General features: G+C 46.1%; 1 protein-coding gene across 4 annotated transcripts in view; it reads left to right on the forward strand.

The window, feature by feature from the left end:
* rcor2 (REST corepressor 2) overlaps positions 1 to 15,016 on the forward strand; it is a 61,572-nt gene that overhangs the window by 37,868 nt on the left and 8,688 nt on the right. For all 4 annotated transcript variants that reach the window (XM_041182008.1, XM_041182012.1, XM_041182010.1 and 1 more), the window contains 6 exons: positions 10,035 to 10,247; positions 10,690 to 10,746; positions 11,342 to 11,422; positions 12,117 to 12,169; positions 13,807 to 13,968; positions 14,574 to 14,698. In XM_041182008.1, the coding sequence (XP_041037942.1) occupies positions 10,035 to 10,247; positions 10,690 to 10,746; positions 11,342 to 11,422; positions 12,117 to 12,169; positions 13,807 to 13,968; positions 14,574 to 14,698 (691 nt within the window). The remainder of the gene's footprint in view (positions 1 to 10,034; positions 10,248 to 10,689; positions 10,747 to 11,341; positions 11,423 to 12,116; positions 12,170 to 13,806; positions 13,969 to 14,573; positions 14,699 to 15,016) is intronic.

The raw sequence follows: 15,016 nt of genomic DNA on the forward strand, positions 1-15,016 counted from the left end.
GAAAACACTCCGGTTTACCTTTCTGTGCTAGGTTAAGATGATTTGCAACTCCCTTTGGATTAGGGGAGGGAGAAATCAGCCAGTGTTCCTGCTCCTGACGACTAGCCAGTGACTGCTGCTGAAAGGTATAATTCATGAATGTGGATGTGAGATGAGATCAGGATTAGGTTAGCTTCACTCCACCTCCCCATGTTCAGAGAACCTGTGACATACTCTGCCTTGCACATGAAGAATAAGTGATGTCCTTGGTGACAGCCTCAGTAGGAATTCTACCTTCAACAGGAAAAGGGCAAAAAAAGAAATGCCTGAAAAACAAGCCAGCCATGATCCTTGAGTTGGTCATCTCTTTATTTCTCTCCAGTTCTCCTGAATGTGTTGATCCTTTACTGGGATATAGTTCCACAGGATCTGTTTCCGACCTTCCCCGAATGTTCTTTCTTCTGTGCTTGGAAATTAGATGCCAGCAGGCCATTCAACTGAGGCAGCATCTCAGTGAAGCCCAAACCTGTCCTTATCCAAGAGAAAGAAAAACAGAAAGTGCTGGAAAAACTCAGGCCTGACAGCATCTGTGGAGAGAAAAACAGTTAGTGTTTCGAGTCTCTATGATGCTTCTTCAGAGCTACAGAAAAGTAGAAATGCTATGAAGTTTATACTGCTTAAGGGGAGGTGGAGCAGGTGAAGTTGGATAGAAGGCCGGCGATAGGTGGGGACAAAGGAGAGATTGACAAAGATGCCATGAACAAAAGGGCAAAGGGGGTGTTAATGGTAGTGGTAAGAGCTAACAAAGGTGCTGATAATGGCATAAAGATAGGAAAGCAGAATGTGATAACAGCAGAACAGGGGTAAGCACTCTGAAAAGAACGACATGAACAAGTAACAGATGGCCGTTGTTGGTGGGGGAAGGGGAGGGGGCGGGGGAAAAAAAGGATCGAAAATGAGATGAAAAGGAAGGATGAAAAAGGGGATAAAACAATGAATAAAAATAAGTCGCTTAAAAGAAAAGTTATAAAAAAAGGGTGAAGATGGAGTAGAGAGCTCATGGTCTGAAGTTATTGAACTCAGTGTTAAGTCCTGAAAGCTGTAAAGTACCTAATCGGAAGATGAGCTTATCAACGATCCACATTGGTACTACCCACTGATAGTCACTAGACAGCAATCAGGAGCAGGAAACTCGTGGGTTTTTTTCCCTTTCTGTTGTTCTTTAAACTGAGGCTGAGTTGAGTATCCTTGCCGTTTTACCAGATCAGTTAACCTGTGGTAGACCAGGGAATCAGCCCTGCCACCTTCCTCGTCCTTTGTGGCTCAGCATCAAGGCAGGCTGTTCAGTCAGGTTCTGAGAAGTTTTCTGGTCATTTGGTCAGGGTGGTGGCGTGCGAGCGACCTCATTACAGCCTTGGTTCAGACATGGACTAAAGAGCTGAACTCCAGATGTGAAGTGAGAATGACTGCCCTTGACATCAAGGCAGCATTTGACCGAGTGTGGCATCAAGGAGCCCTATCAAAACTGGGAATCGGGGAAAACCCTTCACTGGTTGGAGTCATACGTAGCACAAAGGAAGATGGTTGTGGTTGTTGGAGGCCAATCATCTCAGTTCCAGGACATCACTGCAAGAGTTCCTCAGGGTAGTGTCCTCGGCCCAACATCTCCAGCAGCTTCATCAATGGAGGCTCCACAGATATCCCTATCCTCAATGATGGGGGAGCCCAGCACATCAGTGCAAAAGATAAGGCTGAAGCATTTACAACAACCTTCAGCCAGAAGTGCCGAGTGAATGATGCATTCCCTCCCCCGCCCCCAAGAGGTCCCCAGCACCACAGATGCCAGTCTTGAGCCAATTCAATTCACTCCATGTGATATCAAGAAATGGCTGTAGGCACTGGATACTGCAAAGGCTATGGGTCCTGACAATTCCAGCAATAGAATTGAAGGCTTGTGCTCCAGAACTTGCTGCGCCCCTAGCCAAGCTGTTCCAGTGCAGCTACAACACTGGCATCTACCCGGCTATGTGGAAAATTGCCCAGGTATGTCCTGTACACAAAAAGCAGGACAAATCAAACCCGGCCAATTACCGTCCCATCAGTCTACTCTCCATCATCAGTAAAGTAATGGAAGGGGTCATCAACAGTGCTATCAAGTGGCACTTGCTTAGCAATAACCTGCTCACTGATGCCCAGTTTGGGTTCCGCCAGGGCCACTTAGCTCCTGACCTCATTACGGTCTTGGTTCAAACATGGACAAAAGAGCTGAACTCCTGAGGTGAGGTGAGAGTGACTGCCCTTGACATCAAGGCAGCCTTTGACCGAGTGTAGCCTCAAGGACCCCTAGCAAAGATGGAGTCAGTGGAAATCAGGAGAAAGTTCTCCATTGTTTGGAATCAATCATACCTAGCACAAAGGAAGATGGTTGTGGTTGTTGGAGGTCAGTCATCTCAGTTCCAGGACATTGCTACAGGCATTCCTCAGGGTCATGTCCTCTATCCAGCCATCTTCAGCTGCTTCATCAATGACTTCCTTCCATCATAAGGTCAGAAGTAGGGATGTTCACTGATGATTGCACAATGTTCAGCACCATTCACGAAGACTCAGAAACTGAAGCAGTCCATGTCCAAATGCAGCAAAACCTGGACAATATCCAGGCTTGGACTGACAAGTGGCAAGTATCATTTGCACCACACACGTGTCAGGCAGTGATCAACTCCAATAAGAGAGAATCTAATCATCGCCCGTTGACGTTCAATGGCATTACCATCACTGAATCCTCCGCTATCAACATCCTGGGGGTTGACACTGACCAGAAACTGAACTGAATTATCCATATAAATACTGTGGCTACAAGGGCAGGTCGGAGGCTGGGAATCCTGCGAAGAGTAACTCATCCCTGACTCCCCAAAGCCTGTCCACCATCTACAGGGCACAAGTCAGGAATGTGATGGAATACTCCCCATTTGCTTGGATGAGTGCAGCTCCCACAGCACTCAAGAAGCTCAACACCATCCAGGACAAAGCAACCCATTTGATTGGCACCCTATCCACCAACATTCATTCCTTCCACCATGACGCACAGTGGCAGCAGTGTGTGTACCATCTACAAGATGCATGGCAGGAATTCGCCAAGACTCCTTAGACAGCATCTTCCAAACCCATGACCACTACATCCTAGAAGAACAATGGCAGCAGATACATGGGAACACCACCACCTGGAAGTTCCCCTCCAAGTCACTGTCCATCCTGACTTGGAAATATATCACTGTTCCTTCACTCGCTGGGTCAAAATGCTGGAACTGCCTCCCTAACAGCACTGTGGGTGTACCTACACCACATGGACTGCAGCAGTTCAAGAAGGCAGCTCACCACTACCTTCTCAAGGGCCACCAGGGATGGGCAATGAATGCTGACCCAGCCAGCAAAGCACACGTCCCATAAATGTATAAAGAAAAATCTTCCTCCCATCATAGGGTCAGAAGTGAGGATGTTCACTGATTGCACAATGTTCAGCATCATTCGCGACCCCTCAGATACTGAAGCAGTCCATGTCTGAATGCAGCAAGATCTGGACAATAACCAGGCTTGTCAATTGTCAAGTAACATTTGCGCCACACAAGTGCCAGGCAATGACTATCTCCAACAAGCAAGAATTTAACCACCACCCCTTGACATTCACTTGGCATTACCATCGCTGACTGAGGGTTACCATTGACCAGAAACTGAACTGGATTAGCCATATAAATACTGTGGCTATAAGAGCAGGTCAGCGGCTGGAAATCCTGCAGCAAGTAACACATCTCCTGACTCCCAAAGCCTGTCCACCATCTACAAGGCACAAGTCAGGAGTGAGATGGAATACTCCCCACTTGCCTGGATGAGTGCAGCTCCCACCCAACACTGAAGAAGCTCAACATCATCCAGGACAAAGCAGCTTGTTTGATTGGCACCCCATCCACAAACATTCATTCCCTCCACCACCGACACACAGTAGCAGCAGTGTGTGTACCATCTACAAGATGCACTGCAGGAATTCACCAAGGCTCCTTAGACAGCACCTTCCAAATCCATGACCTCTACCATCTAGAAGGACAAGGGCAGCAGATAGATGGGAACACCAGCACCTGGAAGTTCCCCTCCAAGTCACTCACCATCCTGACTTGGAAATATATCGCTGTTCCTTCACTGTCGCTGGGTCAGAATCCTGGAACTCCCTCCCTAACAGCACCTATGCCACATGGACTGCAGCGGTTCAAGAAGGCAGCTCAGCACCACCTTCTCAAGGGCAAATAGGGATGGGTAATAAATGTTGACTTAGCCAGCAATGTCTGCATCCCATGAATGAATAAAAAAAACTTGGTCTACTGAGCCACTCCTGTGTGGTGAAAGGACAGTAAGATGTCCTCCCCGGGATGTTTAGGGAATATTGGGGATTAGTGTTTTCTTTCTTCTTTACGGGATGTGGGCATCACCGGCAGGGTCAACATTTGTTGCCTATCCATAACTGTCCTTGAGAAGGTGGTGGTGAGCTGCCTTGACAACTGGGTGGCGGGGCCATCTCAGAGGGCAATTTAAGAGTCAAGCACAATGCTGTGGGTCTGGAGTCACATGTAGGCCAGATCGGGGAAGAACAGCAGATTTCCTTCTCTAAACCAGATGGGTTTTTAAACCACAATGATGTTTTCATGTGAGACGAGCTTTATATTCCAGATTTTATTCATTGAATTTAAATTCCACCAGCTGCCGTGGTGGGATTTAAGCCTGTGTCCCCAGAACATTAGCCTGGCTTCTGGATTACTAGTCCAGTGACATTACCTCTGCATCACTGTCTCCCCATGAGATTAGGGTGACAAGGTTTGGTTAGTGGTTAGGGTGTCGAGGTTGAGCTGGTGCTTAGGGTGTAAGGGTTAGAGGTCGGGGTGGGACGATTGAGTTAGTTTTTAGGGTGTTAGCGTTATTGTTTGGTAGTTATTAAGGGCTGGGTTTGGAAATAGTCATTACTAATGCATTATCATCAGCAGAACCACTATTGACAATGCCATTGCCTCCCTAAATTAAGTGCACAGGTGTGGTTGCTCTACAGTAACGTGTTCAGTTGCATGTGATGAGCAAGTGTTTATGTGATGTTGGATATTAGTTGCTATTAGAAACCACCTGACTGTTACTATATTGATGCAAAGGCCCTCCTCCTTAAACTGGGTTTGGCTCGAGGCCCTCCCACTATCAGGAGTTTGTACCTTTCAAACAAACAGGCAAAATGCAGAAATGTGATAGCATTTAGACACCTAAGCAAAGAGACAAGGCCGGTAGTGCAGTGCGCTGACAAGATTGAAGAGTCTGAGAGAAGACCAGATCTAACAGAGATTGCATTCCTGAGAAGTCTGAAGATTATAGGAAGACTGAAGAATTCCACCATTACATTGGTAAAGGTTATCAACTCATTAAGGAGGATAAGGCAGATGAATGTGTGGCTGGAAAGATGGTGTAGGAGGGAGGGCTTTAGATTCCTGTGACACTAGGGCTGGCTCTGGGGGAGTTGGCAACTGTACAAGCTGGATGGGTTGCATCTGAACAGAGCTGGGACTGAGTTCCTTGCGGGGCATTTTGCTAGTGCTGTTGGGAGGGCTTTAAACTAACTCGGCAGGGTTGTGGGAACCAAGAGAAAATATTAGAGAGGAATACCAGGGTGCACAAAATACTGGGAGGGACAGATAGCATTAGTATGGAAAATAGTAAGTTAATAGGTAAAGGTGGGGTAAGGGAGAAGGTAACGATCTAAATCATGGTTACTATCATGTATGTGAATGCAGGGGGTATAGTAAATAAGATTGGGGAGTTACAGGCGCAGATTGCCATGTGGAAATATGATGTTGTGGCAATAACAGAGACCTGGCTCAAGGAAGAGCAGAACTGGGTGTTAAATATTCCAGGGTACGAGGTGTTCTGAAAGGATAGGAAAGGAGGAGGGGTGGTGCTATTGGTTAAGGAGAGCACTGCAGTGCTGGAGAAAGAGGATGTCCCAGAGGGTTCAAGGACAGAATCAATTTGGCTAGGACTAAGGAACAAAAAGGGTGTGATTACATTGCTCGGTGTAGTCTATAGGCCGGCAACTAGCGAGAACAACAAATCTGCAGGGAAATTACAGAGAGATGCAAACATTGTAGAGTAGTTATGGGGGACTTTAATTACCTGAATGTAGACTGGTTCAGTGGTAGTGAAAAGGGCGGAGAGGAGAAAAAGTTCCTAGATTGTGTTCAGGAGAATTTTCTACAGTATGTTTCCAATCCAACAAGAAAAGACGCACTGTTGGACCTGGTTCTTGGAAATAAGGTGGATTAAGTAGATCAAGTGTCAGTGGGGAACATTTAGGAGACAGTGATCATTGTATTGTTCGTTTTAGGGTGATGATAGAAAAGGACGATAGGCAATCCAGAGTAAGAATAATTAACTGGACAAGAGCTGACTTCGATGGGGCAGGAATGGAGCTGGGTCAGATACACTGGAAGGATTAGCAGGAAAAACTAACTGAACTATGGGCTACCTTCAAAAAAGAATTGGTTCGGGCACAGTCAAGGTATACTCCATTGAAAGGGAAAGGTAGGGCAAACAAATCCAGAGCTCTCTGGATGAAAAAGGAGATAGAAATTAAGATAACGAAGAAAAAGTGTACTTATGGCAGGTGTCAGGTAGAAAATACAATTGAGAACCAAGTGGAAAACAGAAGGTTCAGAGTGGATGTGAAAAAGCATATTAGGGAAATGAAGAGGGATTATGAGAAAAGACTGGCAGCCAACATAAAGGGGAATCCCAGAGTCTTCTATAGGCATATAAATAGTAAAAGGGTGGTCAAAGGAAGAGGAGGGCCAATTAGGGACCTAAAAGGGAATTTACACGTGGACGAAGGGGCCATGACTGAGGTATTAAATTAATACTTTGCAGTTGTCTTTACCAAGGAGGTAGATGTTACCCAGACCATGGTGACAGACGAGTAAACTCTTGTCACTAGAAGGGTTCAATATTGATAAGGAGGAAATGTTGAATAGACTGTTGGTATTTAAAAGTTGACTAGGCACCAGGTCAGATGAGATGCATCTAAAGATATTAAAGGAAATGAGAGTAGAAATTGCAGAGGCACTGGCCATAATCTTTCAGTCTTCCTTAGACTCAGGGATGGTACCAGAGGACTGGAGAATTGCAAACATTATGCCCATGTTCAAAAAAGGCTGTAAGGATAAGCCCTGCAATTACAGAGCAGGCAGTTTAACTTCAGTGGGCAAGATTCTAGAAACGATTATTCGGGATAGAATTAATAGTCGCATGGAAAAATATGGGTTGATAAGGAATAACCAGCATGGATTTTTAAAGGGGAAATCGTGTTTAACTAACTTGCTGGAGTTTTTTGAAGAGGTAACAGAAAAGGTCGATGAGGGTAATGCTGTCAATGTGCACATGGACTTCCAAAAGGCATTTGATACAGTGCCACACAACAGACTTGTGAGAAAAGTTATTGCTCATGGAATAAAAGGGACAGTAGCAACTGGATACAAAATTGGCTGAAAAATAGGAAGCAGAGAGTAATGGTCAATGGATGTTTTTCAGGCTGGAGGAAGGTTTGTAGTGGAGTTCCCCATGAGTTGGTATTGGGATCCTTATTTTTCCTGATATATATTAATGATCAAGATCTTGGTGTGTAGGGGACAATGTTTGCGGATGATACAAAGCTTGGGAGTATTGTGAACTGTGAGGAGGAAGGTATGGAACTTCAAAAGAACATAGACAAGTTGGTGGAGTGGACAGATAGGTAGCAGAGTTCAGTGTGGTGATGCATTTTGGTAGGAAGAACATGGACAGAATATAAAATAAGGGGTGAAATTTTGAAGGGGGTGCAGGAGCAGAAAGACCTGGATGTATGTGTGCATAGATCATTGAAGGTGGCAGGACAGGCAGAGAGAGTACTTAATATAGCATATAATATCTTGAACAAAAACAAAAACAGAATTACCTGGAAAAACTGAGCAGGTCTGGCAGCATCGGCGGAGAAGAAAAGAGTTGACGTTTCAAGTCCTCATGACCCTTATAATATCTTGAGCTTTATTAATAGGGGCATAGAGTACAAGAGCAGGGAAGTTATGCTGAGCTTATATAAGACACTGGTTAGACCTCAGCTGGAATATTGTATACATTTCTGGGCACCACACTATAGGAAGGATGTGAACACACTGGAGAGAGTGCAGAAGAGGTTTACAAGAATGTTGCCAAGGATATGCTAATAGGGTGAGATGAAGAGGGGGTAGGAGGAGGCTCGTGTGAACCATTGTCATGGACAGTTGGGCTGATTACCCTGTTCCTGCGCAGTAAAGTCTGTTAGTTTGGTATGGTGCAGTATTAAAGTGAAAAGCTCTGACTGGTCCACCCGCCCTCCGAACAGCTCATTAAATTGATCCAGTCAGCAGCTGAGCCACACTCAGCAGGAAGATCCCAGGTTTGATCACCAGCAGTTGTTGGCCATAGCAACCTGGGTAGAGAGGGAGGAGTTTGGCACATGATCCTGCTCTTGATTGACTTCTTGCTGGGATGAGAGAGCATTTTGAGGAGCTTGTCCAAAAGGCCTCCCCAACAATCACTGACTCGGATTGCACTTCAAAAATTCCACTTGGGGCTTTCCCTCCTAGTCCCAGGACAGGAGATGAGGCCTGCAGGAGGGTGACCAAGTCAGAGATGTTCCAGCAAGCAGGCTGTGTAAACTAAACACAGCAAAGCGGTTAGAAGCTGATACCTCAGCTCACAACAGGTTTCTGGAGGTGGTTGTAGGTCAGTCTTTCTCTTCCTAGAACAGCTACGGTTGGATTATATTGTTCTCTGGGTGTTTGTTGCATTAAAGTCTGCTTCACATTTATGGTGTTGTGAGGGCCATTTTATTCTTGAGATGCAGGGCCACATTTCCTGTTGTAATTTCTCTTTTAATCCAGTTTGTTCCCTTACCATCTGCAGAGAGGGAGTGTCACTGGCTAACTGTTCCATAGTTACACTTCAAAACTTTGCCCAGGAGGTGGGCTGTCCAATTACGGGGACATTGCAGTGAGCCCAATCTATCCACATCTAATTTGTTGTACTCCAGCTGCCACTGAAATGAGCACAGGCTGGTTGTTAAACCTGGGATTCACCTGCTGTGTATGGGTTGGTACCATCTCTGATCCGTGGCAGTGGGAAGGGTCACCAGTTATCAAAACTGGAAGTAAAGAAAGACTTGCATTTTCTTTGTGTGTTTTTCATAATCTCAGGATGTCCCAAATCACTTTACAACCATCTAAGTATTTTTTTAAAGTGTAGTCTCTGTAGTGATGTAGGAGGTTTGCACACTGACAGGTCCCTCATTGCAGTGAGATAATTGATCAGATTATCTGTTTTCAATGATTTGACTGAAAGATAAATATTTGGCCAGTTGGAGCCTCCTGCTCTATAAAATTGACCCAGGGAAGCTTTTAAGTCCATTTAAGATTGTGGACATCACCTCCGTTTTAAAGACAGTACATGCAACAGTGCGGCACTCCTTCAGTACTGACCCTCCGACAGTGCGATGCTCCCTGAGTACTGACCCTCCGACAGTGCGGCGCTCCCTCAGTACTGACCCTCCGACAGTGTGGTGCTCCCTGAGTAATGACCCTCTTACAGTGCAGCGCTCACTCAGTACTGACCCTCTTTCAGTAGAACTGACCCTGTTACAGTGCGGCGCTCCCTCGGCACTGGCCCTTCGACAGGTGGAAGGAAGTAATGTTTAAACCAGCTTTTCTTAAAAATTATATTTGGTTTGGCTGGGTTCTTTGAGCGGCGTTGGCATTGGGAAAGGGAACACTTTGTGTTTTGGTCAGGTCATGGCTGGTTCTGAATGACTAGTAAAGCTTCCCCTACACCTCCCCGCAAAAGTATTACAGCTCTTGCCGTGGTGTTACCCTTTGGGTCTTGTGTCCCCTTGCCTTCCTCTCGCAATCCAATGGGAAAAAATATTCTGCATTCACCTTTGCTATTCTTTTCCCATCTTTTTCCTTCCTCAGCTCCCACAGCAATGCCAGTAATGATGGAGAAGTCGGGTTCAACGGGAATTCTGTCCCGTGGAACCAGAATGAAGAGCATTAACAATGGAAGCAACAACGGGAGTCAACACCCACGTCACTCGGAGGAGGAAAGCAGTGATGAGGAACGCTCGCACGGAACCATGTCTGTTGTTTCCATTGAGTGGAAAAAACGGGACCAGCATGGCTTGCATGGTGAGGTTCTATATTTCTTATCTGATCTTCCACAACTCCTGTTTTACAGGTTTTGTTTGGTCGTACATAAGTTGAGTATTGCTGAAATAAGAAACATTTTTGTCGAAGCTTTTCGTCTTGCATTCAGGCAATTCGCAAGAATCCCAAATGTAAAGGAACAACAATTTATACAATATGAGAACAGGGAGCTGATTAGTTGGCAAGTGGACTCTTCTACTGTATAAATAGTTGTCCCCTCTACATTTGGCATTCTTGCAAATTGTCCTGATGAGTGCAAGAGAAAAAGCTTTGACAAAAAAGCTCTTTTTCTTTTTTACAGTTGATGGGTGCAGTCCCAGACTTAGTCTTTTTCATTCCTTGCCCCTCCGCCCTTCCAATGTTTACTACTTTTCATTGTTAACCATTCCAGTAATTTTCTGCCTTGCTTTTTCCTCTGCTTTAGACAGTATGATCCGGGTCGGATCCGATTACCAAGCTGTTGTTCCAGAGTGTCACCCAGGTATGATTTCCATTTGTAAAGTGGCCATAGTTGCATTGGCCTTGAGGTGAGCGTGAGGTCCATTGTAGTGAGCTGTTTCTATGAAGCGGGAGCTGCAATGAAGTGACAACAGACATGTTCAGGAGGCGTTGTGCAGTGTCCTGAGGGCCCTTACTATTTATCTGGTTGTTGTTGGCCTTCCGGTGTAGGCTCAACAGGACCACATGATTGTCATGGATCTGAATAAGGAAAAATCCAGCTTCACGGGTTGTATCTGGGCAGGTAGGAAAATTAATTAAAAGGGCTAATTGAACAAAGGGGGTAGAAAGTATGTTACATTTACATAAGGCCCTCGTTAGATTGGATCTGGGGTACTGAACTGGCATCCCTTCTCCCTTGAGAATCCCTGAAAAGACTTGACTACACAGAAACGTAAATAAACTGATATTGAAAATCTGAGAACACAGAATCCTCAAGGTACAAGTCACAAGTCACAGCATGGGCAAGCTTCTGATAGTTTTCCCTCCTCCCCAATATGCAATGCCATGTGTAAGTGAGTTCCCCCTTTTACAAGAAATTTTCTGATTCACAACTGAGCTTTTGTTTGTTTTTTTAGACAGTTCTGCCCGTTTCAGTGAGAAGGATACAAAGGGCATGTTGGTATGGTCTCCCAATCACAACATTTCAGATGCAAAACGTAAGTTTTGTTGGTGACGATTTTGGTTTGAGAATTGAATATTTAGCTGAATCTGAGCTAAAATAGCAATGAAGAAGGTCAGCTTGAGAGTTCCCATGACGGGTATTATATCTCTCTTGAAAAGTGAAGACTGACAAACAAATGCTTCACTGAAGGCAGGAAGGGAGAAAGCAGGAAAGATGGGAATCAAAAATAGGCCGATCAGGTGGTGGGGGAGGATGATGGCAGGCGGAGGGGGTGGGGGAGGAGGGGGGAGGAGGCCGATGGCAGGGGGAGGGGAGGGAGGCCGATGGCAGGTGGGGGGGGGGGCCGATGGCAGGCGGAGGTGGGGGAGGGCGATGGTAGGCGGTGGGGGGGAGGAGAGGGGGGAGGAGGCGGATGGCAGGCGGAGGGTGGGGGGGGGGAGGAGGGGGGAGGGGAGGCCGGTCGCAGGGGGAGGGAGAGGTACTTGCAGACCGAGGGGAACAAGTAGGGAGTTCAGTTGGAGATAAGGCCAGTAGATAGGCCAATCACAGTGAGGCAAGATCCTGACTAATATTCAAACATATCCTTGGGCTGATTCTAGTAAGTGCAGCCTCTCCAAATGCTGAAACTTACTGTTAAGAGAGTTTTCTTCAATGATATTGGTTTTCAGATTATTAAGCAACATTCCCCCATTTGATGCAGTTTTCTAACCCTGCCTCTTTCTTTTCAGTCGATGAATATATCGCCATGGCCAAGGAGAAGCATGGGTACAACATAGAACAGGTATGTTGAAGATTTTGGTGGTCTCCAGGAGTGAGTTACAGCCTGAAACCTAATCAAGGGGTTTGGCTAGAGGAGTGAGTTTATATATAAACTAACAAATAGCCAGGTGCGAGTTGTAGACTAGAATCTAATCGACGGGTTCGGGGTGGTTTATATATAGAATAAGAGATACCCGGGAGTGAGTTACAGACTGGAATCTAATTGAGGGGTTTGGGGTGGTTTATATATAGAATAAGAGATACCCGGGAGTGAGTTACAGACTGGAATCTAATCGAGGGGTTTGGGGTGGTTTATATATAGAATAACAGATACCAGGGAGTGAGTTACAGACTGGAATCTAATCGAGGGGTTTGGGGTGGTTTATATATAGAATAACAGATACCAGGGAGTGAGTTACAGACTGGAATCTAATCGAGGGGTTCGGGTGCTTTATATATAGAATAACAGATACCCGGGAGTGAGTTACAGACTGGAATCTAATCGAGGGGTTCGGAGTGGTTTCTGCAGAATAACAGATACCCGGGAGTGAGTTACAGACTGGAATCTAATCGAGGGTTTGGGGGGTTTATACATAGAATAACAGATACCCGGGAGTGAGTTACAGACTGGAATCTAATTGAGGGGTTTTGAGTGGTTTATATATAGAATAACAGATACCCAGGAGTGAGTTACAGTCTGGAATCTAATCGAGGGGTTTGGGGTGGTTTATATATAGAATAACAGATACCCGGGAGTGAGTTACAGACTGGAATCTAATCGAGGGGTTCGGGTGCTTTATATATAGAATAACAGATACCCGGGAGTGAGTTACAGACTGGAATCTAATCGAGGGGTTCGGAGTGGTTTCTGCAGAATAACAGATACCCGGGAGTGAGTTACAGACTGGAATCTAATCGAGGGGTTCGGGGTGGTTTATATGTGGAATAACAGATATCCGGGAGTGAGTTACATGTAAACGTGACATGAGAAAAATCTTTTTCACATAACGAGTATTTTGGGTTTGGAATGCGCTGCCTGGAAGTGTGGTGGAGGCCGGTTCAATCGAGGCATTCCAGAGGGCATTAGATAATTATTTGAATAGAAACAACGTGCAAGGGTATGAGGAAAAGGCATGGTAATGGTACTAGGTCATAATGCTCATTGGGAGAGCTGGTGCAGACACAATGGGATGAATGGCCTCCTGTGCTGTTAAGATTCAGTGATTCTGAGTGAGTTAAAGACTGGAATCTAATCGAGGGGTTCGGGGTGGTTTATATATAGAATGACAGATACCCGGGAGTGAGTTACAGACTGGAATCTAATCGAGGGGTTCGGGGGGTTTATATATAGAATAACAGATACCCGGGGGTGAGTTACAGACTGGAATCTAATCGAGGGGTTCGGGGGTTTATATATAGAATAACAGATACCCGGGAGTGAGTTACAGACTGGAATCTAATCGAGGGGTCAGGTGGTGGGGATGATCGATGGACGGGGTGTGATTAGGCAGATTGGGTATGGGGTAGTGAGGCTGGGCCGAGGGAGGAAAGTTGGGTTATTGTGGGGGTGGGGTGATGGCAGCAAGAGATCTGGTGTGCTGATTGTTCAGTGCCTAATATCTGTTCATCTCTCTCTCTTTCTCTTCTCCACTGCCCCAGGCATTGGGAATGCTTCTGTGGCACAAACACGACGTTGATAAATCACTCGCTGACCTGGCCAACTTCACACCTTTCCCGGATGAATGGACTGTAGAAGACAAAGTACTGTTTGAGCAGGCTTTCAGCTTCCATGGGAAGAGCTTCCAGCGCATCCAGCAGATGGTGAGAGCTGGCATGGCCAAAGCCCCATCGTGCGTGAACGCTGCTGCGGTTTACCTGTGCAAGGCAGAGGATCTTGCAGGGCTGGGAATTTTCATTTTGTCCCAGTGGTGTGCTGTGGGGTCAGGATTGACAGAGTGGGACAGGGTGAGAATGGGAGCATGAAACGAGTGGGTGCGAGACTGGGAGATAGGCTGAGCAGAATGGAAACTCTGCTTGTTCCCCACCCCTCATGATAGAGGTGCTGTGGAGTTGAGCTGAGTTTTGATTGACTCTATTTATGAGGACAGACTTATAGAGAGAACAGCCAGTGATTGTGATCACTGAGACAGTTAACTATCCTTGAACCTATACCTAAAATAGGTGATCAGGTCATTACCAGATTGCTGTTTGTGGGATCTTGCGGTGTGCAAATTGGCTGCTACATTTTCATTCATTGGCTTTGAAGCACTTTGAGGTGGTGAAAGGTGCAGTATAAGTGCAAGTCTTGTTTATAATGGGTGGGGCATGGGGAAAGCAGGGCTGATGATTCTGCCAGAATTTGCCAAGCATTTGATGGTTTCTGGCAAGTAAAGCAGTCGGTCAGTGATATCCTCCCTTTCTGACAGTTACCAGACAAGCTCATCTCCAGCCTGGTGAAATATTATTACTCCTGGAAGAAGACTCGGACTCGAACGAGCGTGATGGATCGGCAGGCTCGCAAGCTGGTGCACAAGAAAGAGCGGGAGGACAGGTCTGTGGGTTGTTTCTGCACTCCCCCACCATCCCTCACTTTGCTGAGCTGTAAGGTACAATATAGGCAACCCTTGGGCACCCTGGCAATTCCTAGCCTAGCGTTCCCATCTGTCTATTCAGCTGCAGGAGACATCACATTGCAGCCCAGCCTGATCCTGCCCTCCCATGACACACTTCGCAGCAGGAGAAACTGACAGTGTGGAAATTGAGCCAGAGGCCCTGTGGTCCCTGTAGCTCAGCTAACCTGTCCTTTCCTACCTAAGCTCTATAAATAAATGTGCTTTTGGGAAGGGGGCCATGAGGCTCCATTATGAAT

This window comes from Carcharodon carcharias, assembly GCF_017639515.1.
Source record: "Carcharodon carcharias isolate sCarCar2 chromosome 37 unlocalized genomic scaffold, sCarCar2.pri SUPER_37_unloc_2, whole genome shotgun sequence".
In the NCBI taxonomy this organism is placed as follows: Eukaryota; Metazoa; Chordata; class Chondrichthyes; order Lamniformes; family Lamnidae; genus Carcharodon; species Carcharodon carcharias.